The following is a 24,335-nucleotide window of genomic DNA, read 5'->3' as shown; positions in this document are numbered from 1 at the left end:
AAATGTTCACCCACCAATGTGACCAGCTCCATGAATGACTGTGTATCTTGTGCACCTGGGTAGGTTGAGCTTTTTATGATGCTCTACATGGCGGGCCCGCAAACCGTGAGGAGGGCAATCATCTGCCTCTCGTTCCCATTGATTGCATTCAAACGGAAAAAATACTCTATCTGCTCTATGTGCAGGTTCCAGTCACCCTCATCGGCGTTAAATGCCTTTAACCTCTCTATATGCAGCATACCTGTTGGCTGACCTGAGGCTTCCTGAGGCCTTTGTAATGTGGGCTGATTTCTGAGGTAATGATGCCTTCGGCTGCTCCATTTGATCCTCGTCACCAGTGTAGGATCCAGGCAAGTGACCACGAGAAAGTGATATTGGATAGGGAACCAAAAGGTTTAATACGCAAATATCAAATTACACTCCCCGTTCCCCGAAGGGTCTCTTGAGGTTCCCAGTTAAGGGTTTAGTCTTGTCCACTCAGCTGATTTCTGAGGTAATGATGCCTTCGGCAGCTCCATTTGATCCTCGTCACCAGTGTAGGATCCAGGCAAGTGACCACGAGAAAGTGATATTGGATAGGGAACCAAAAGGTTTAATACGCAAATATCAAATTACACTCCCCGTTCCCCGAAGGGTCTCTTGAGGTTCCCAGTTAAGGGTTTAGTCTTGTCCACTCAGCGAGGATGATGGTATTCCAGTGAGGCCAAGGGAGAACTGAATGGTCTGGACCCAGTGACCTCCGTGTGGGTTATAACACTCAGCTAGCTGGTATGGTTAGTGCTGGAGCCAATGTTTACTCAATTTAACATTTATTTACAGGGCGAAACATGACAAGCATATACCTCCTTACTCAACAGCACCATAGTTTTAATAAATGTTTCTGCATATCTGCTCAGGTGAAAGTTCAATGAATGCCCTCCATCTGCATATAATTAAGCAAATTAAGTGCTACTTCTGGGAACAATTTCAAGAATATAAATATATCCTTTATAATGCTATGAAGAGTGGGCCAAATGTTCTGGTCTCCGGATCATCGGAGACCAAATGTACCACAGAAGTTGCACACTGGAACTCTGTTGATGTCCTGACCTATGGACCTATGTGGGTATTTTCTGGGAAGTTTCAACATCCAATGGCCAATTCCCTTGCTACCCGGGACCCTCCACGAATGTTTCTGACTCTGCAGTCGAGTTGCTGACTTTGGACAGTTCCACCATACCTACCTGGGCCGTAACTCGGGAAACTTAATACCTAAACTAACACCTGGGTTAATTACACACTTACAATAATCTTTATAAGTGTCACAAGTAGGCTTGCACTAACAGTGCATTGAAGTTACTGTGAAAACCCCCAGTAGCCACACTATGGCAGCTATTCGGGTACACTGAGGGAGATTTCAGAATGTCCAAATCACCTAATAACACTTCTTTCAGGACTTGTGGAAGGAAACCGGAGCACCTGGGGAGGAAACCCATGCAGACATGGGGAGAATGTGCAGACTCTGCACAGACAGTGACCCACGCTGGGAATCGAACCTGGGTCCTTGGTGCTGTGAAGCAAGTGCTAACCACTGTGCTACCGTGCCACCCTTGCCGCCACCCTACTGTACTCTTGACCCCACCCCATAAAACTCTTGACTATACTTCCAGACACCTCCCAACTCAACTCAACTAGACAAGCAAACCCCAAACCTGACTACCCTCCCAATCTGTTACTCCCCAAACTGACCTGACTACCACCCCTGAACTGACTACCCCATGACCTGAGCAAATCTGACTAACTACCCCTCTGGACCTGACCCAAATATTACACACGCACACACTTGTCGTCCCCCGAGATTACCCTGGCAGGCTTCCTCGAGGTTAACTGGTCTCAGAAGACATGCATACGGGTCAGTGCTTTACGTATGGATATTAGGAGGCATGGGCATGAAAGATTGGAAGTATAGAATCCTCTCCAGAACTCAATTACCCCACTGTGTTTCACTTCCTTAATTCCCCAAGTGTAGATGGGGTGGGTGAAATTGAAACCCACCTACCTGTGGTTTCACTGGGCTAAATCGCTGGCTTTTAAAGCAGGCCTGCAGCACGGTTCAATTCCCGTACCAGTCTCCCCAAACAGGCGCCGGAATGTGGTGACTAGGGGCTTTTCACAGTAACGTCATTGAAGCCTACTCGTGACAATAAGCGGTTTTCACTTCATTTTAATTTCATTTCAATGGAGAAGGGTCAAGGGTAGAAGAATTCCACAACCTCTGGACTGCTGCATCTCTCCAACCTCGATGTGATCGCCATGATCACCCCGCTACTTCAACTTACTTGAGCCATTTTTGACCAACGCAATTCCCTCTCCTTGCTGACCCCACCTCCATTATCTCATCCCTCTGCATGCACAGCTGCCAACCCACCCCTCGAGCCAGTGTGTCACAGGCAGAATTCCCTGGGAGAAAGAAAGAGAAAAACCATTACTTGAACTAAAAACCTGCATGCTTATTATGGCATGAAGCATAGGGGAAGAGTCCAGCCAAGGTGCTGTTGGACACCAGCCCATTGAGAGTTAATTAAAATGGACTGGTGACCTCAGGAAGAAAAGATAAGAAACCTAAGAATGTGGAAAACAAACTGATGGAAAATGAGGTCATCTATACCTTTGCCAATCGAAAGTATAATTTTAGCCAGTGGTCATACATACATTTTGCAACTCTATATGTACAGTTCCATGATTTTGAATGCATTTAGGTTAGTGATTTGTAGTTGAGTGAAGTACATAAACCAATGAATTGTTCCTGGACTCTGGATTTGAAGGAATTATTCAACCGGAATGTTGAATTGTAATACATTAATCACAACTTGCATCACCTGGTTGGACTATTTTAAGTTTATGCACAAGTATTGTATACCGGTAGTTAATAAAACGGTGAATGCTAGATTTCACAGTTTCAAGAGTCTTATTGATTTTGAAGAGTAGATAGAATATCTGATTGTAATACATCCAAGGGGTAGCGTGGTGGCACAGTGATTAGCACTACTGCCTCACGGGTGACTGGGTGGAATTTGCAAATTCTCCCCATGTCTGCGTGGGTTTCTCTGGTTGCTCTGCTTTCCTCCCACAGTCCAAAGGCGTGCATGTTCGATGGATTGGCCATGCTAAAATTGCCCCTCAGTGTCCAGGGATTTGCAGGTTAGATTCAGGGATTAGGGCAGGGGAGTGGGCCTAGGTAGGGTGTTCTTTCAGAGGGTAGTGCAGACTCGGTGAGCCAAATTGGATTCTATGGTTCTTTTGACACTGTAGGGATTCGATGGTTCTTACACTTCCATAAGTGACATTGTTGATAGATTCTGTTGCCAGTGCTTTGTTTAAATTGCATATTTCGGAGGTACATATGATTGCCATGGTTTAATTTGTATACAACTTCCCTGTTCCAATATTGTGGCAAATAACCTAGTAGATATCAGAGACTTGTTCATGGAAACGATTTGGGTCAGAGTGCTGTGTTTTTTGATGATGACAATTAACAAACCACAAAAAGGTGGGATTAAGCGCAAAATGTGCTCTCGTGTACCAATTTTTGAATGCAAACGTGACTCAGCCCACTTGGTTTCACCCTATTGGCTGCCAATATTAACTATCAGAAGTCATATTTTTAAAAATCTGATTACTTTCAGCTTGATGGAGGTAATGACTTTTGTGTATTCCCATAAAGTCATATGATTTCAGTATTGTTTTTGGCCCGATAATTACACTGATGCAGTAAAAGAATGGGCTGGATGGAGGGATTTTTTATTGGATTTAACCTATTGAACGGGACCTGTTTTAAAACCTTCCATCTGATTTCCTGCCTAATAACCAAACAACCTGACAGGCTAGGTGTTGGGCCAGAAAACACCCAGGGAACATCCGCGAAGTAAACCAAATATTGTGGGGTGTTAGGGGAACTGGAGGGGTGTCAGACTTTGCTGGGCGTGGGGTGATGATAGGTTCAGTCAATTGCAGGGGTGGAGACGTTTGGCCAGCCATGGAGTGAAGGAGGTTTAGTCAATTGCAAGTAATGTGAGGCTGCACAGGGAAGCATTGTGGGATGGGGTGAAGCACTCCTGCCCCTCTTGGCACATGGGCAGTGTTAGAAAGGCACTTAACTGATGGGCAGTCCCTTCAGCCTCCCTTCAGCATACTAGTTTCCTGTGTACTGGCTTATAGGATTTAAAATAATAGACTTAAAAATGAATGCAGGCAGCTCCTTTAAAATATTTTTGTGACTGATTGGCCTCAACGGGTTGGTTGACCTCGCCTGATATCTGTTAATGTTAGAAGCGTAAATAGAAGGATTGGGGTCAGGTTGCTTATTTTTTATGTATAACTCCCCCATTCAGTCCCCAACATCTAATGTTCAAGTTTCAGTGTGCTTCTTTGCAAAGACCGTATAAAAATAATAGCTTAGTAGCATTTTCAAAAACAAGATACCATCAACGGTTTTTATTGTGTACCATGTTTTCTTTCAGTAAATTCATTTTCCATTGGGAATATAAATCTTAATTTCAAATCAAAGGCCGATGCATTTTGGGTACTGGGGCAATAAAGGACATGGGAATAGTGTGGGAGGGTGGACTTGAGGATCAGCCATGATCTTATTGAATTATGAAGCAGGCTTGATAGGTCAAAAGGCCTATTCTTGCTTCCACTTCTTTGGTTCTTCTGATAAAGTAATAATTTACATGGCAAGGAGTGGGCAAGGCTTTGGGGCACAGACATTTTCATATTTGTATAGCTATACCAAGGTTGAAATGCTCTCTATTTTTGATCAATAAATTCCAACGGATATATTGCAGTAAAATACAGTAGATTCTATTAGAAGTACATAAACATAAAGTACATAAACTTTTGCCCCAATTGAATCAGGCAATCATAGAAACTTTTTTCAAATAAAGCTAGTTTATCGTGGCATGATCATTTATAAAAAATAAATAAATTGAATACCCAATTAATTTTTTCCAATTAAGGGGCAATTCAGCGTGACCAATCCATCTACCCTGCACATCTTTGAGTTGTGGGGGTGAAACCCACGCAAACACTGGGAGAATGTGCAAACTCCACATGGTCAGTGACCCAGAGCTGGGATTGAACCTGGGACCTCAGCACCGTGACAGCAGCAGTGCTAACCCACTGCGTCACGGTACTGCCCACTAGAGTGGGATGATCTCTATCAATTTGGTGTGACAATAGTTCATAGAATTTACAGTGCAGAAGGAGGCCATTCAGCCCATCGTGTCTGCACCGGCTCTTGGAAAGAGAACCCTAACCAAGGTCAGCACCTCCACACTATCCCCATATCCCAGTAACCCCACCCAACACTAAGGGCAATTTTGGACCCTAAGGGCAATTTATCATGGCCAATCCACCTAACCTGCACATCTTTGGACTGTGGGAGGAAACCGGAGCACCCGGAGGAAACCCACGCACACACAGGGAGGATGTGCAGACTCCACACAGACAGTGACCCAAGCCGGAATCGAACCTGGGACCCTGGAGCTGTGAAGCGATTGTGCTATCCACAATGCTACAGTGCTGTCCGTTACATGTGGAATCATAGATCACCATACATGAACTGACCAGGTGACTCACCGTGGCTGTTCTAACTCTCTAAAAAGCCCTATTTAGTCCTATTCAACAATACAACCTGTATTTCTATAGTGCTTTTAATGTAAAACATCCCAAGATGCTTTCCATGAACATTTGACACCAAGCCAGATCAGGAGAAATTAGAGTAAATGGCTGAAAGTTGTTCGAGGTAGATTTTTTAGCAACATTTTAAAGGAAGAGAGAGTGGAATTGTAAGGCTAACTGAGAAAGTTAAGTCGGGTAGTAAATTGAAAGAAAAGATGAAACATTTGTGAAGATTGGTTGGTAAGACTGAACATTAGCAAAAGAGAGGAACCAGAAAAGGATCACCAAAAAAAGAGGAGAAAATAGATTGGGATCACAAAAAAAGGAGAAAATAGATTGAGAGTAAACCAGTATGAAGTATAAAAGCAGACTGTTTTTTACATGTATATAAAAAGTCTAAAATAAACACTGACCCGTAGAGGGTCAGCCTGGGGAATTATTGGGAAACAAGGAAAAGGCAGAGACTTGATGCAAATATTTTGCGAAAGAGACAAAAATCTTCCCCAGAAGAGTAGAAAATCAGGGAATAAAGGGGAGCAGCAAGTTAACATAAGCACTTTCATGAGGAGAAAGGTACTAGGAAAACTAATGAGACTCAGTACAGGATACAATTGCTCTAGAGAGAATGCAGAGGTGATCTAGGACAAAAGTTCGGCACAACATTGTGGGCCGAAGGGCCTGTTCTGTGCTGTATTTTTCTATGTTCTAAACACTGATGCGTCCCCTGCACCTGATGGCCTACATCTTAAGGTCTTACTGGTTGTAATTGTCCAAAATTCACTATTCCAGCAGGTTAAAAAATCGCAAATGTGGCACCAAATCAAGAAAAGAGGGAGAAAGAACACTGGAAACTGTAGGCCAGTCAGCCTAACATTTGTCATTGGGGAAATGCTGGAAGTATAGCAGAACATCATAATGCAGTTGAGAAGTTATCTAGGCTTTCTGAAGGAGAAATTGTGTTTGACACATTTGTTGACATTCTTTTGAGAATGTAACAAATGGGACAGATAAGAGTTCAAAAACAGTGCAAGATAAACGATGTCTGAGAGTTTGAGAAAAGTGAAATGAGCAAAAAGATGCAGCAGCAGAAGCCCCACTAAAATTAAGTATTTTGCACCAGTGTTTAATTCATGCTATTATTAATCATGTCACTTATCAAGAACAATTTGTATATTTTCAGTCATGCAAATGAGCATTCTTATACTGACTCTTTGTTGACCACTTGTTTTGTCTTCGTACTTTAATGGTTTGAAAACCAAACTTGCCAGTCGAGGCAACTGGAGGCAATATTGCCATAGAACAGCCCTCTATGTTGTGCCGAGCATTGCCCGAAAACAAGATCAAGCTATCCCACTCCCTGTCATTCTGGTGTGCTCCATGTGCCTATCCAATAACCGCTTGAAAGTTCCCAAAGTGTCTGACTCTACTATCACAGCAGACAGTCCATTCCACACCCTAACCACTCTCTGAGTAAAGAACCTACCTCGCACATCCCTCCTATATCTCCCACCCTGAACCTTATAGTTATGCCCCCTTGTAACAGCTACATCCACTCGAGGAAATAGCCTCTGAACGTCCACTCTATCTATCCCCCTCATCATCTTATAAACCTCTAAGGAAAGATGTAGTGGTATTCGAGGCAGTTCAGAGGAGGTTCACTAGATTGATTCTAGAGATAAGGGGTTTGTTTTATGAAGAGAGATTGAAAAGTTTGGGCTTATATTTTCTAGAGTTTAGAAGAATGAGGGGAGATCAAATTGAGGTGTGCAAGATGATAAAATGTATGGATAAAGTAGATGTGAAGCAGATGCTTCCTCTTGTGGGGCATTCCAGAACGAGAAATCATAGTCTTAGGATAAGAGGTAGCAAATTCAAAACAGAGTTGAGGAGAAACTATTTCTCCCAAAGAGTTGTGTATCTGTGGAATTTGCTACCCCAAGGTGCGGTCTGAGATCAGCCATGATTGAATGGCGGAGCATCTTCGATAGGCCAAATGGCCTAATTCTGTCCCTAATATCTTATGAATTTATGGCACAGGAAATCTATCTTGAACACTCATGGTAATTGTGAGCAGAGATGTCATGGGAGAGTGTGCACCATTACACCACGTTTTTATGCCTTTATCTTGATTCTGCCTTGGTCTCTGGTGGGGCATATAGAGGTATCTAGTTATGTGTAATGATTGTAGCGAGCCTGTTTCCTGTATTTTGTAATATTGTTGCATTGTTTGCAAAAATGTAAAACATTAATAAATATACTTTTTTAAAAATAGTCAAGTCTGGAGGTAACAAAAGCCGGAAGAAGGTTAGAGATGAGCTGAAGCAGGGCTGAAGGTGAACTATGTACTGGCGGTGGAACTATGCAGTCTTAGTAAGGGCTTGCATATGTAGTCGGAAGCTCGTTTTGGGGTCCAATATGACACCAAGATCGCAAACCACCTGGAATAATCTTGGGGAGAAGGAATGAGTTGGTGGCTAGGGGCCAGAGTTTTAAGCAGGAACCGAAGACGATGGTTTCAGTTTTCACAATATTTAGTTGGAAGAAGTTTTTGCTCATTGAGTTCTCAATGTTGGGTGAATAATCTGAAAATGAAAAGGTGGTGGAATGGTCGCGAGAGGTGTGCGGGGTTATAGCTGGGTGTTGTTATTGTACATGGAAACTGATGCTTTGTTTTCGAATAATAATGCTGAGGGGCAGCATGCAGATGAGAACAGGAAGAGGCCAAGGTGGAACCTTGCAGGGTAATGGTGCAGGAGTGGGCAAAGAATCCATTGCAGGTGATTCTCTCGCTACAAGTGAATAGATAATAATGGAAGCAGCTGAATACAGTTTTCCACAGTTGGACAATGTTATGGAGGAATTGAGGTATCAAAGGCTGCAGACAGGATGAGGAGACAAGCTTAACTTTGTCATTGTTACGTAAGGTGGCACGGTTGCACAGTGGTTAGCACTGCTGCCGAACAGCCCCAGGGATCTGGGTTCGATCCCGACCTCGGGTGACAATCTGTGTGGACTTTGTATGTTCTCCCTGAGTCTGCTCAGGTTACTCCTACAGTCCAAAGATGTGTAGGTTGGAAGGATTGGCCATGATAAATAGCCTTCTGTATCCAAAGGCTTGGTGGGGTTATGGGGGAATGGGCCCAGGTAGGATGCTCTTTCAAAGAGACGGTGCACACTCAATGGGCCGGATGGCCACCTTCTGCACTGAAAGAATTCTATGATGTCACTGGTGACTTTTTGTAAAGAACTTATTTGAATGTTGTGACTCGGTGGAACACTTGATTGAAGGGTTCAAACACTAGTTCTGGGAAAATGATCATGAATTTAGGAGGGAGACAACATGTTCAAGGACTTTGGAGAGGGACTTTGTTTGGGTACACGGAGGGAGAATTCAGAATGTCCAATTCACCTAACAAGCATGTCTTTTGGGACTTGTGGAAGGAAACCAGAGCACCCGGAGGAAACCCACGCAGACACGGGGAGAACGTGCAAACTCCACACAGACAGTGTCCCAAGCCGGGAATTGAACCCGGAACACTGGTGCTGTGAAGCAACAGTGCTAACCACTGTGCTACCATGCCGAGAAGAGGCTGATGAAGGCAGATTTGAAGAAAAGAGGAGCAGTATCTGAGGAGGACTGTTAACAGTATCAGCTGGCATAATAGCCATGGTGATCAGAGTTTAATAGAAATTGAGTTGCAAGTGATGTGTCACATGACAAAATTGATCTTCTGCTCTGATCTTTGCAGCTCTCAAAAAAACTGGGCACCAAGAGTTTTTTTTGTTGTTTCAAGCACAGATGATGAAAAATTGGGTTTGTGGGATTTATATTTCAAGCCCAAATCTTATCTCCAAATGTGACCCCATATCTCACGGAAGCCATTTTGAAAGACTCTTTGGGCACAACACATTCTGCATAGAATCCTTGCAGCCAGAAAAAAGAAGAATCATTCATCCCCTAACTGTTTGAGACCAGAAGTGAAAGGTCATTGTATAACTTGTATCAAACTGTCTCTTTGTTATGTATATTACTGCATTCGGGTTGCTCTGTACACTTACAGGTGCATAAGTTGATCATAAAGGGTTAACTAATAAATTCACTGATTTAATATGAAATTACCTGATATCTTATAACTGGCCTACTGATGAAATGTTGTTACTGAATGGAATTTCAATCTTTTCTTCCCCCTCTGCTGTCTCCCAATCCTTGTCAAAAGCAGTTAACGTTAAAATGCTCCGTAAACATTGTAAAAATAAGCTATGATTGGATTATGTCAATATTGCGCTAACTACTGTCCAACCAGTTTCAGAAAGCTGAACAGTTTATATGGCTGTTTTAAACATGTCAGGACTTGAACTATCTATAATCATCATAGAATTTACTCAGCAGTCTGGTAAGTAGATATGAGAATTAACTTTGTTTTGGAAATGTTTTGGGGGTGCAAACAAGACTCTTGCAGTGTGCATTTAAATTGACTGGCCCGTACTGCTTTGTCCAAGTGTCAAGTTAGGAATGGTCAGTCTGCATCATGTTGTTACCTCACTGCTGCTTTACGATACTCTGGCAAAATATGTGCTTCTGGAGGGTGGGGCTAGTTTCTCACTCACATGGAGCACCTAGTGTATTGCATTGCTTTTTCTGGTGTCCAACCATAAACTGACAAAACCAGTTCATCATGGAGCAATTCAAATAGTAATTCAGACTGGAACTGAAACTTCAAAGTCTTTGACAGAAGGATTTTAGCTTTTTGTTTTGTCAAAGTCACAATTTTTGCAGTTTGTTTTTGTATTGATTCCTTCAGAAAGGTATTATTTATCTTAATAGTCTGTTTTGCAGGTTATATGTATTTGGCAACACATAAAGGAAGTGTCTTGTGTAGCACTGAAGTTATTTATACTTAGGCAGTGCAGCACTTAATGAGAAATAGTGTACAACTAGCTCTACTGTGTTTTTTTTAAATTATTGAAGACATAAGAAATAGGAGTAGGAATAAATCACATGGTCCCTTGCACCTGGGCTGCCATTCAAAACAATTGTGGCTGATCTAATGCCTCAACTAATTTTCCCACCCATTCTCCATTTTCCTTCATTCTGTGAGAAACTAGTAAGTTGTTTATCTCAGCCGTGACTCCATGATGGAGAATCTACTACAATTGAGATAGAGAATTCGACAGATTCACAACCATTTAATAGAAGCGATTTCTCCTCATCTTAGCCCTTAATACATGATCTTTATCCTGACAGTGTCCCCGTTTCTCGATTCTCTAGCCAGGGGAAGTAGCCTCTGTATCTACCCTGACAAGCTCATTCAGAACCGTTGTATGTTTTAATTTGATCACCTCTCATTCTTCTACGTATCGGCACAATTCGCTTAGCCTCTCATATAGGCCAACTCTGATTCCAGGTGCCAATCTAGTGAACTTTCATTTAACCATTTTCAATGCCAATATATCCTTCCTTAGATATGGAAACCAAACTGTGCCATGTACTCCAGGTGTAGTCTCACCAAATCCCTGTAGCAAGACTTCCTTATTCTTGCACTCCAATCACCTTGAAATAAAAGCCAACATGTGTAGCTTATGTAAGAACAATAGGAACTGGTAAGCTCAGTTGGCTTGATAACTTGCATCCCACTCAGCTTGGATATATTATCCTCAGTCTTTGTCAAATTTTATACATTAGTAAATAGCTGATGCCCCAGCACTAATCTTTGCAGTTCCCTTCCACTCACCTGTCCATGGCCCATCTCTGACTCCTCTTTCCCATTTCTTGACTTTGCGGTCTCCATTCCTGGGTTAGACCATCAGCAAATATTCACCAAAGCTGATTCTCACAGCTACCTCAACAATACTTTATCACCCCTGCACCTTGTGCAGATCCTATTTGATTCTCAAAGTGTCTCTGTTGCAAATGTTCTGATGATGCAACCTTCCATGCCAGCATTTCTGACATTTCATCCCCTCCTAGCTCAACAGGGCCCTTGACTGTGTCCCATGCATTTCCTGCATTTGTGCTCTCAACTTACCCCCAGAGCCACAATCCCAAAAACCTTCATTTTCAACTTCCAGGCAACCAGCCACTGGATTCATTGGATCATTCTCTGCCATTTCTACCACCTTCGCTGTGATGTCATCATATCTGCCTCTTCCCTTCTGGCATTCTAAAGAGATTGTTTCCCTTTGGCGCCATGGCCCACTGCTCAATCATACCCAGTATCTTGGTCTCTTACAACGACACCCATCCATGCAAGTGAAGGAGATGCAACCTGTTTACCTTTTTTCTAATTCGTTCATGGGACATGGGTGTTTCTGGCTGTGCCAGCATTTATTGCCCATTCCTAATTACCCTTGAGGGGCCAGTTAAGAATCAACCATGTTACCACATTGCTGTGGGTCTGAAATCACATTTCAGGACCGTAGATTTCACATTAGTGAACCAGCTGGGTTTTTACAGCAATCGACAATGGTTTTATGGTCATCTTTTCATTCAGATTTTTATTGAATTCAAATTTCGCCATCTGCCATGCTGGGATTCGAACCTGGGTCCTCAGAACTTTACTCTGGGTTACTGATTTACTAGTTCAGTGACAATGCCACTAAGCCACCGTCTCCCCTCCTCTCTCTTCACTGCCCAAGGCCCCAAACAGTCCATCCAGGTGAAGCAGCTTTTTCAATTTAATCTGCTGTATTTAATGTCACAATGTAATCTCCTCTACATTAGGCAAACCAAACGTACATTGAGTGACCGCTTTGTGGAACACCTCTGCTCAGTCTGCAGGCGTGACCCTGAGGATCAGTAGCCTGAGATTTTAATTGTCTACCTTGCTCTCATGCTGACATATCTGTTGTCCACTTGCTCTAGTGAAGCTCGAGGAACAGCATCTCGCCATTTGATTATGCACTTTACAGCCTTCTGTAACGTTGACTTAAACAATTTCAACCTGTAATCTCTGGCACACAAACTTTGGAGCTCCAAACTGCAGAGAATAGTATATATTCCTCGAACTATACTGTCCCCTATGAATACAATGTTTCTTTTCACTCTCCCCACATATGGATTGAATGGGTTCCTGTAACATGGCCTGTTTGCCCATTCTCCCTGCAGTCTTTGCTCTCAACCACACAGGCAGCAAGTATCTCAAACCTACTAGTTCAGTGATAAGGACAAGGGTTTAGGTTCCTTTATCACTACATCTTTGATCCTCATGCCTGCCTGACTTGCAATCGCACCCTCTGTCCCAGAATGGTTAAGTACTTTATAAGATTTAACTATGTTATGTCATGTTAACAAGAAATTGTGACTGAGAGAGAGCTATCTCAACTTCAGTTAACTATAGCTTTATTGAACTGTTTAAAGGCCTTTCAAAAAAAACAAGGACATAGATCAACAATGGCTGCCATGAGTCACCTGATGGCTGATACTGTAAAGTTGATCACATTTCTGGATGGTTTCTACATGAATTACCACTGCAGCCTTGTTGCATGGAATTTCATACCTGGGGTGTCCGGAAGGCATTAAAGATGCAAAGTGTTTCGGCTTTCATCAAATACGCATCGGACATTCAAATCCCCTGTGGAAGATGGGATAACACCCATTTTTGTTGATTTATATCTTGAAATGGGCAAAGGTCTCGGATCAAATGATCAACAAATGGGATGATTTGTTCCAGGCCACTGAATGCAATACATACAAATTGAATTTCCTTCTGGGGATTCTTGCTCATTCTTTCTCTCTTTCTCTGCAAGCTAAAAGTCAACTCCAGAATTCTATAGGAAACCACCAAACTTCAAATGGCTGCAAAGGTCAACACATCAAAGACAAGCGAGGGATTTATTTGGATATTTTAACTTTCCTTTTGACTCCAACTTTGCTACTATTGATATTTCTGTGTGTGTGTCTCGTCACATCTATTATTTCTTCTCTGGTTTCATAGATTTCATAGAATTTACAGTACAGTAGGAGGCCATTCGGCCCATCGAGTCTGCACCGGCTCTTGGAAAGAGCACCCAACCCAAGCCCATACCTCCACTCTATCCCCATAACCCAGTAACCCCACCTAACATTAAGGGCAATTTGGACCCTAAGGGCAATTTAGCATGGCCAATCCACCTAACCTGCACATCTTTGGACTGTGGGAGGAAACCGGAGCACCCGGAGGAAACCCACGCACACACTGGGAGAACGTGCAGACTCCACGCAGACAGTGACCCAAGCCGCGAATCGAACCAGGGACCCATGAGCTGTGAAGCATTTGTGCTAACCACTATGCTACCGTGCTGCCCATTGCTAATAAACTTACACTTCCTTGACTCAAGGAAACTTGATTTGATTGGCTCTTTATTAACAAATAAATACATTTGTATCGGAAAATAATTTATGTGGAAAATAAATGTAAAAACCTTTCTCGTGGCCAAGCCAGGGGGTTAAATAGAAGGGTATCCAACTCGTATCTCCTCACCCAATCATAACAGCTATGTGGCATTAAATAAAGATTTGTGGGTAGAGCTTAAAAATAAAAAAGGGACAACCACATTGCTGAGTGTTTATTATAGACCCCCAGCTAGTCAGCGGGAAATTGAGGAGCAAATATGGCGCAATTTGCAGAAGTATGTAAAAATAATAATAGGTAATAGATGAGATGTTGGAGGTTAATTGATGAATTGTTGGAGGTAGATAGAAGTTATGCAGAGGATGGGGACCCAGCAAAGTTGGAAAAGAGGAAGGAACTACAGGCGAGATGTGACCACCTATCTACCAGGGAGGTGGTGCGTCAACTGAGATGAGCAAGGGGGGTAGTTTACGAACATGGAGATAAGGCGGGGCAGTCTGTTAGCAGGTCAGCTCCGGAGGGAGCAGCGGCAAGGGAAATTGTGCAGGTGAGTGATAGGGCAGGGACGTTGGTGGTAGCGCCGGATGTGATTAACAAGGTATTGAGGAATTGTATGAGAGGTTGTACAGGGCCGAGCCACCTGGGGGAGATCATGAGATGCAGGAATATCTAGATGGGTTGGAGTACCCGATGTTAGGGGAGGGGAACAGGGCTACATTTGAAGGAGCGATAGTGGAGCAGGAGATAAAAGATGCGATTGGGAGGATGCAGTAGGGGAAGGTGGCAGGGCCAGATGGGTTTCCGGTGTAATATTATTAAAAATTCAAGGATAAGCTGGCACCCCTGATGGTGGAGATGTTTGAAGAGGCGATAGAGAAGGTGGTGTTGCCACAAACCTTGCTGCTAAAAAAAGATAAGGATCCGACGGAGTGTGGGTCGTACAGGCCCATATCACGTCTGAATGTGGACGCAAAAGTATTGGCGGAGGTACTGGCGGGTAGGCTGGAGGAATGCCTCCCGAAGGTAATAGGTGAAGATCAGACGGGGTTTGTGAAAGGCAGCTCTTCTCAAACATTAGAAGGGTACTGAATGTTGTTATGGCACCGGCAAAGGGGAAGGAAACAGAGATGGTTGTGGCATTGGACGCTGAGAAGGCGTTTGACCAGGTAGAATGGGGGTACTTGATGGCAGTGCGGGAACGGTTTGCAATTGGACCAAGATTTGTGAATTGGGTAAAGCTACTATATAAGGAGCCAAGGGCGAGTGTCCGCACAAACAACATCAGCTCGAGATATTTTTCTCTCCACCTAGGCAGGGATGTCCTATGTCCCCCCTGCTGTTTGCACTCACGATTGAACCGTTGGCCATCGTATTAAGAGGTTCGGGGGTATGGAAAGGAATAGTGCGGGGGGGGATAGAGCATAAGGTGTCCTTGTATGCCGATGACTTGCTGTTGTACGTGTCAGAACCGAGTGTGTCGATAGGGAGAATACTGGAGCTGCTTTGAGTGTTTGGGTCTTTCTCGGAGTACAAGCTGAATCTAGACAAGAGTGAGTATTTTGTGGTGTCTCGGCCGGGTGTGGGGGCAGGGGTGGGGGGGCTGCCGTTCCGTAGGGCAGGGACTCACTTTAGGTACCTGGGGTGCAGGTTGTCCTTGAGTGGGGGGGGCTTCGCAGGTATGACATTTCTAGTTTGGTGGGGAGAGTGAAGGCTGTGATCTGGCAAGGTGGGATGGTCTGGTTTAGCTCACTGGGCTAAATCGCTGGCTTTGAAAGCAGACCAAGGCAGGCCAGCAGCACGGTTCAATTCCTGTGCCAGCCTCCCCGGACAGGCGCTGGAATGTGGCGACTAGGGGCTTTTCACAGTAACTTCATTGAAGCCTACTCGTGACAATAAGTCATTTTCATTTCATTTCTCCCTCTGTCACTGGCGGGTCGGGTACAGGTGATTAAAATTAACGTATTGCCGCGGTTTCTGTTTATTTTTCAATGCCTGCCGATTTTCCTGCCAAAGGCTTTTTTCAGAGATATTGAGGGGAGGATTACGTCGTTCATATGGGGAGGGAAGGTGGCCAGTGTTAGAAAGGTGCTACTGCGGAGAGGTTGCCCTCCAACCCATCAGGATCACCCGAAGGTGGATCCTGATGGGTTGGAGGGAAACCTCTCCGCGTGGCAGGGGATCTGTTGGAATTCTTGACTCTTGAGAAGGTTAAGTTTGAACTGAGGGGAAGGATGGAGAGGTTCTACAATTCATGGACATTATTCATTATGCACTTTTTAAGAACTGGATAACATCGAACATTAGTTGGGGGGGAAGGGGGGTGATGGGTGTGAATGGTGGCCATGGGTGATTCCTGATTCCTTTTTGTCAGTTGTCTATGTGAACATGTGGGCGAATGTTTTGGGTTTGGTGGGAGGATGGGATCATTGTTATCGATATGGGGATGGACATATTTGTTACTGATTATTGTTTATTGTTGATTATTTTTTATTGTTGGTGGGTGTAAATTTCGGAGAAAATGCAAAAAAGGAGGCGAATAAAGAAATATTTTAAAAAAATAAGAATAGGCTAATGATAGTTGGTGATTTCAACTTTTCCAACATAAACTGGGATAATCGGTGTGTGAAGGGCTTAGATGGAGCAGAGATCGTAAAATGTCTACAAGATAACTTTCAGCTCAGCATGTGGAAGGTCCAACAAGGGATGGTGCAGTGCCGGACCTAATTCTGAGGAATGAAGTCGGACAGGTGATTGATGTAATGGTGGGGAAACATTTTAGTAATAGCGAGCACAACATGGTGCAATTTAAGTTTGTTATGAACAAGGAAATAGACAAATTGCAGAAAAAGGTCTTGGATTGAGGGAGAGCAGACTGTCGTAAAATAAGGCAGGATCTGGCCAAGGTAAATTGGCACAAGTTACTGTTGGGGAGATCTACAGAACAGCAGCGGGGGTATTCAAAGAGGAAATGGGGAGGGTATAGGCCTAACGTGTACCCTCTAGGTTATTAGGAAGGAATAACAAGCCCAGAAAACCATGGATGACCAGGGATATTCAGGTTACAATGAGAAGGAAGATAAAGGCTTTTACTCCATATAAGGGGAGCCGATTAACAGAAGCATTAGTGGAGTTCAGAAAGTGCAGGTTGGAGCTTAAGAAAGCAATTAGGAGGGCAAAGAGGGGTGTGATAAATCTTTAGCTAGTAAAAGTAGGGAAAATTCAAAGATATTCTCACGGTATATCAATGGGAAGAGGATAATTAAGGGGAAAATATAGGGCCCATTCAAGACTAAGGGCGAAATCCATGGGTGGAGCCAGAGGACGTTTGGTAGGGTGTTAAATGAATATTCCACATCTGTCTTCACCCAAGAGAATGAAGAGACAGATATGGAACTCTGGGAGAGACTGAGAGGTTATTGAGCAAGGTATCATAGGGGGGGGCAAGGTATTGGAGATGTTGGCAGGTTGAAAAGTGGACAAATCTCCAGGTCCGGATGAATTGTGTCCCAGGTTACTGTGGGAGGCGAAAGGGGATTGTAGGGGCCCTGATCCAAATTTTTAATTCTTCTCTGATCATAGGAGAAGTGCAGGGGACTGAAGAATTGCAAATGTGGTCACACTATTTAAGGCAGGTTGTAGGGTTAAGCCAGGATCTACAGGCCAGTGAGTCTCATGTCAGTGGTGGGGAAACTAATGGAGAAAATTCTGAAGGAGAGAATTTGTCTCCACTTGGAGGGGCAAGATTTGATCAGGAATAGTCAACATGGTTTTGTCAGGAGGTCATGCCTAACAAGTGTGATTGAATTTTTGGAGCATGTGATTAAGTGTGTTGATGTAATTTACGTGGATTTAAGCAAAGCATTTGACAAGGTCCCACATGGGAGACTTATAAAGATTGCAAATGCACATGGGATACAGGGGAACTTGATACGGTGGATTCAAAGCTGGCTGAGCTGTAGGAAACAAGAGGGTGATGACAGACGGCTGCTTTAGTGACTGGAAGCCAGTGTCCAGTGGTGCACCACAGGGATCTGTGCTGGATCCCTATTATTCATCATTTATATAAATGACTTAGATAACTATATGGGGGGTAGGATCAGTAAGTTTGCAGATGACACAAAGATAGGCTGGACGGTTAACCGAGGCGGAGAGTCTTGGGTTACAGGAAGATATAGATGGGATGCTCAAGTGGGCAGAAAAGTGGCAGATGGAATTTAATCCTGAAAAGTGTTACAATTTGGAAGGAGCAATTTGGCAAGGAAATATTCAATGAATGGCATCACACTGGAAAGTCCTGAGGAATAAAGAGACCTTGGCGTGTTTGTAAATAGATCTCTGAAGGTAGAAGGGCAAGTTAGTAGGATGGTGAAAAAGGAATATGTTACACTTGCATTTATCAATCGTGGCATAGATTACAAAAGCAAGGAAGTCACATTTGAGTTATATAGAACTTTGGTGAGGCCACACCTGGAGTACTGTGTGCAGTTCTGGTCACCACATTATAGGAAGGATGTGATTGCACTGGAGCGGGTGCAGAGGCGTTTCATCAAGATGTTGCCTGGGATGGAACATTTAAGATGCTGGATAGGCTTGTTTTCGCTGGAGCAGAGAAGACTGAGGGGCGACCTGATCAAGGTGTACAAGATTATGAGGGGCATGGACAGGCTGGATAGGGAACAGCTGTTCCCCTTAGTCGAAGGGTTGGTTACGAGGGGACAGAAGTTCTACGTGAGGGTCAGGAAGGTCAGAGGGGATTTGAGGAAAAATGTTTTTACCTAGATGGTGGTGGCGCTCCGGAGCGCACTGCCTGAGAGGGTGGTAGAGGTGGGATGTCTCATATCCTTTTTAAAAAGTACCTGGATGAGCACTTGGCACGTCTTAACGTTCCTAACATTCGAGGCTATGGGCCAAGTGCTGGCAAGTGGAATTAGGATTGGCAGATTAGGTGCCTTTCATGCAGCGGTGTAGACCCGATAGGCTGAAGAGCCTGTTCTGCAGTGTATTTTTCTGTGATTCTGTGAAATACAGCAGGGCAGGCTGCTATGTGAATCTTCAATTTTTCCAGGAGCCACGTTGTCTCTGTATGAACAGTAAATTTCAGCTTTATTCATGCCAGCACTGCATCCATAAATAGATTGGGAGGACTAGCTTGCCTGAGAAGAATAACATTACCCTGTAATTCTGAACCTTAAGGATGTTATTTTGTTGATTTTGCATCCATTGTTTATATTTTTGATGGCTTTAAAAACAACGTTAAGCTGACGTTTGTAATTGTAAAATTAATGTTATTATATTTTACTGTGATAACTTGTCTGTTAATGTTGCAGATCTTACCAAATTCTTGAACCCCAATCATTTTTGTTTGTCTATATACCTACTTTGTAGACATTATCAATGGAGAATCATTTTACTGTCTTAACAAAGTTCACATGGGTTGGGGCTCAAAGTCCACTACATAGTAGCAATAGTTTTATGCTGTTTGAGGTTAAATGACCTGTTAAGTTGGTTCTTTTGAGCAGAGGATCTCGAGCCCCATATAATATTCACTAGTGTCAGGCCAAGTGACTAAATGTAGTCACAAAGGTGTGTAATGGCTGCTCAAGGCATGGAGAATGTGCCAACAGTCAGTGGAAGAAGAAATGATGAGGAAAATAATGAGCTTATGTAAGATCAAACCTTGTGTAGTTTAAGAAGTCTACATTGAAAGGTCTTATAACTATCTAACCTTTACTTTAAAGATAAAACATTGGGCGGGATTCTCCAATAATGGGGCTATGTCCCCACGCCGGTGCCAACCACTCCAGCGTCAACGGTCCCCAATAATGGCGAATGATCCCCATCCTAGGGGGCTAGGTTGGCGCCAGAGTGGTCCCCACAGCTCCAGCTATGTGGAATGGCTTGCGCGAGTTCTTGCATGCGTGGAACGGCCGGCATATTTTGGTGCATGTGCGCTATTGCCAACGTATTTCCGCGCATGCGCGGGGGTACCCTTCTCTGCGCCGGCCCCCGGGCAATATGGCAGAGCCCAACAGCGGCCCGGCACGAAGTATAATAGGCCCCCATGGAACCAGCCCACCCATCGATCTGCAGGCCCGATCATGGGCCAGGCCACCGTGCCCCCCCCCCAGGATGGCCCCCGCAGACTCACCTTCCAGGTCCCATCGTGTGGGACCTGAGTAACCCACGCCAGCGGGACTTGGCCAAACCCGTCGGCCACTTGGCCCATCGAGGCCCGGAGAATCGCCAGGGGGGGGGGGGGGCTGCTTTCAACGGCCCCCAACCGGCACGCAGGAATCCCGAGGGCGGCTGTGAATCTGCGCCGGAGAATGGGGAAGCCGGCGGCGGGTCGGAGAATCCTGGTCATTGTTTTTGAAAGTATACATAGACTACAATCAATTCTCGGTCATTGTTGATTCCCCAAAAAACGTTTGTGAAGAGTATCTCTTTTAATGGGCTGGAATTCACATTATGGCATTTCTGTCCACTGATGGTGTGTTTCAATCAGGAATTGCCATTTGAAACTTTTTATTGTGGAGGAAAACTGTCCAGCTTTGAATGGTATAGACTGATATAAGATATTGGTTAAGAGTTTTTGCTTGATTTTCTTTTTGAATGGGAGGGAGAATGTCTGTGTATCTACTTTGAAGTTTTATTTGTGGTTTTCACCTCTCGGGGCATTTTGGTCTATATTAAAAGTTGGAGGCAGTGGGCTGTGTTTAAAGTAGCCTTTTTTATGCTCTTTTGTTTATGTGATTTCTTGCTGTATAATTTACTTGTTACTTAATTCTAACTTGTCTTTTGGGTTTTTCTTTTTCTTTTAATGGATGATAGTTTCTGACCTAAGCAGGGTAAAGCAATACCTGAATATTATGTTTGTAAAAGTCATAACACTTTTATATGTACTGCACACAGCTTAAATCCAAACATACAATGTCAGAAAAAAGAAAAACAAGAGTCGGGATCAAAGATAGTTATTCAGATTGGCAAATGCTGGGAAACGGTTTTCTGCAATGCTCAGTGTTGCAGTCTGCTTGATTGACACCCTATCCACAAATATTTACTCCTCCGCCGACAATGCAAAGTGGCAGCAGCTTGTACCATCTAAAAGATGCACTGCAGTAACTCACCAAGGTTCTTTAGGCAGCACCTTCCAACCCCACAATCGCTACCATCTAGAAGCATAAGGGCGGCAGACACATGGGAACATGACCACCTGGAGGTTCCCCTCCAAATCGGCACGGTGGCACAATGGTTAGCACTGCTGCCTCACAGCGCCAGGGACCTGGGATCAATTCCTGTCTCGGGTGACTCTGTAGATTTTGCACTTTTTCCGTGTCTGAGTTTCCTCCCACAGTCCAAAGATGTACAGGTTAGGTGGATTGGAGATCTGATAGAGGTATTCAAAATCGAGGGGTCTGGACAGATGGGGAGAAATTGTTCCCACTTGTGAAAGGATCAGGAACAAGAAATCACAGGTTCAAAGTAATTAGCAAATGAAACAAAAGCAATATGAGAAAGAACTTCATCATGCTGCATGTGGTTAGGCATTGAAATGGGCCTCTGAGAGTGTGGTGGAGACAGGTTTAAACGAGGCATTCAGGAGAGAATTGGACTATTGGAAAAAAGTAATGTGCAAGGTTACGGGGAGAAGAGGTGCGAATGGCACTAGGTAAGTTGCTCTTTTGGATAGCCGGTGCAGACACAATGGGACTAATGGTCTCCTTCTGCACTGGAAAAGTTCTGTGACCTGTGATAGTGCATTGACGCACTATGTTCATTTTCCTTGCATGTTTTTGCGGTGGGACAGTTTGCCTCACTGACGGGTAGGTGGAGATTAAGTTACGTGCTGTGAGTTCACTTTCAACATACTAGCAAACTATCACTAGACATACTATTAGCTGGGTGGTTTATAATGTCACAATACTCAATTATATAGTCATCTTTATGTTTAATTAACTTTGGCTTTTCTACTATAATAGATACTGCTGAGTTTGAGTCGTAGCTAAATTGAACAGCTTAGAAGAAAAATGCACTCGTAATATGAAAATTAATAAGGCAGTTCACGAAGATTGCTTTTTCAAAAAAAAAAAAGGAATATTTGAAGAATGGTAGTGCTCATTATAACAGGTGTCATTTTATCTTGCCTTTTCCTCAAACTCCGGATATATAATTTCCAGATATGGCAAGCTGCTTGCATATATTAGCAAGGGCATGTGTTGTGGGGTGGATGGCAGGGGCAGGGTTGCTTGATGTAAGGTGGGTCCGATGTCTTATGCAATTAATTTGTTATTTTTTCTTTTCTATAGCTGACCCTATTGCGCTAGGTTTTATCATCTCTCCCTGGTCTCTGCTGCTGTTACCCTCTGGCAATATTTCTTACACTGATGAGAATGTTTCCAATCAGGATCTGCGAGCATTTACAGCCCCTGAGGTTTTGCAGAGTCAGACTTTATCCTCACTTTCACGTGTTGAAAAGGTATGGAACTAAACTATCTGGTGTGTGGGAAGCTCAAGTTGATTAAATTCATTATGTGCATGATCAGAAAGCTGAAATGTGACTGATGTGTAAATGTTATATTTAAGTATATATTTCTAAGACTGACTCTTTCCCTAACTGTTGCATGTAAAAAAAAAAAATAATGGCTCCACAGGCAGAATTTTACTGTGTACTAAAACAAATTATTTAAGGCAATGGAACATTTGGAATTGTTAAAATACAAGTTTACATTATCTAGTTTCAAGCTGTGTTTAAATTGCTGAATGATGTTTGCATTTGTTTCAAGAATGAATTGTGTTTAACTTTATGATGTCCTCACCAGAAGTGCACTTTGGGAAATAGCGAATATGCTCTGTTTATAATTGACAGTCACAGTAATGGGAAGGTGGCATTGATACAGTTAGCTGCAAAAACAGAGGCACTTCTAAACTTTGCCTATGGCAATTCTGGGAGCTGTCGACAATTATGTTTGAATCTGCCTGACCGGATTTCCGCCCCTGTCACAGCACTGACATGGCTCATAGCAAAGCCATGAGTGACATCCTATGTGACCGTTACATAGACTTTCCCTCCTTATCCTTCTCAAACTGTCTGCAGCCTTTGACACAGTTGACTATGCCATCCTGCTCCAACACCTCTACACAGTTGTTCAGCTGAGTAGTTCCATTCTTATCTAATATTACAACCAGCCCCAGGTGAGGTTCCCTAAAAGCTGTATATCCATGCGAAAGAGACAACCCCCCTCCAACCCCGGATTTGTTTCTGTTCAGCTGGGTTATCCACAAATTGTTACAAACCCAAGTGAGGGTGGGTGATTCTCTCTCTGTCTTTATCCACCCACCCTCTGCTAGTAGCAACAAGGTTTAATCGAACAAGCTTTCCTTCCCTTGGAGACCATTCCCAGACCGAACCGTTATCTTTAAAAATGAGCTACTTAACGGGTTTTCTTACGTTAAGATAGTCAGTTTATTAACTAAAAGGTAAGGCGAAATGGTAAAACACATGCATTTACATCCATACGGACTAGAAATAAGAATCGAGTCCAGTAGTAAGTAAGAATAAATAAAAAGTTATATGGAACAGTCTTTGAGTTGCGAGCAGTAGATGATAAAGTGTGGCGGCTGTCACAGTATAGTTGACTTCTGCATGCGAGTAGTTGATTCTTTGATTCAGGTATTCTGTGGTTTGGTTGAGGCATTTCCATTCTTTCTTCCAGCTGCAATCCTTTTTGCTGGCTGTTTCACTTCCATGGTGCCTGGGTGGCACTCTAAAGCCAGCAGGAGAAATGGCAGGATTCCAGGAAGGCAGTGCCCAGGGTTCCCAGGTGCCAAAGTGGCACGGCCAGGGCTTGTTTTTTGGGGGGGGGGGGGGGGGGGGGGGGGGGGAGACATGCTCATGAATGAAGGTGGGGTGACGTATGAAGGGTGGAGTGATGCAGGACAGGTATGAAGGGTTCCCCATGAAGGGGGGGGGGGGGGGTGTGTGTGTAATGGCCCATAACTGGGTGTCATCCTGGGGTGTGTCGGGTAATGCCCATATGTGTGGGGATGACATTGCCATGGGTGGGGAAGAACCCACAAGCATATGTAGAGATCGGGGTACTCTTTCAAAATGGTAGCCTGATCTCGGGGGAGCCGGTCTGGCCGGAAAGTTCAGCTCACCAGTGATTAATATAATTCTAAGTGTGGGCTTGACGAGCGAGAAACTCCCCAGGCCCAAAAAAGTGACTAAATATGGTTGGATAGCGATGGGGAACTCGCCGATAGAGCAGGGTGAGACTTCCAGCAACCTCTATCTCCCTTCCTGGCGACAGTCTAAGATTAAGCCAGTCTGTTCATAGCACTGGC

The 24,335-nt window shown here is 43.8% G+C and overlaps 1 protein-coding gene across 13 annotated transcripts in view; it reads left to right on the top strand.

Moving 5' to 3' along the window:
• ptpn13 (protein tyrosine phosphatase non-receptor type 13) overlaps positions 1-24,335 on the top strand; it is a 367,703-nt gene that overhangs the window by 54,249 nt on the left and 289,119 nt on the right. For all 13 annotated transcript variants that reach the window (XM_038791751.1, XM_038791755.1, XM_038791749.1 and 10 more), the window contains exon 3: positions 22,298-22,467. In XM_038791751.1, the coding sequence (XP_038647679.1) occupies positions 22,298-22,467 (170 nt within the window). The remainder of the gene's footprint in view (positions 1-22,297; positions 22,468-24,335) is intronic.

Source organism: Scyliorhinus canicula, chromosome 3 (assembly GCF_902713615.1).
Source record: "Scyliorhinus canicula chromosome 3, sScyCan1.1, whole genome shotgun sequence".
NCBI lineage: Eukaryota > Metazoa > Chordata > Chondrichthyes > Carcharhiniformes > Scyliorhinidae > Scyliorhinus > Scyliorhinus canicula.
This window is presented reverse-complemented; position numbering and strand designations above follow the sequence as displayed.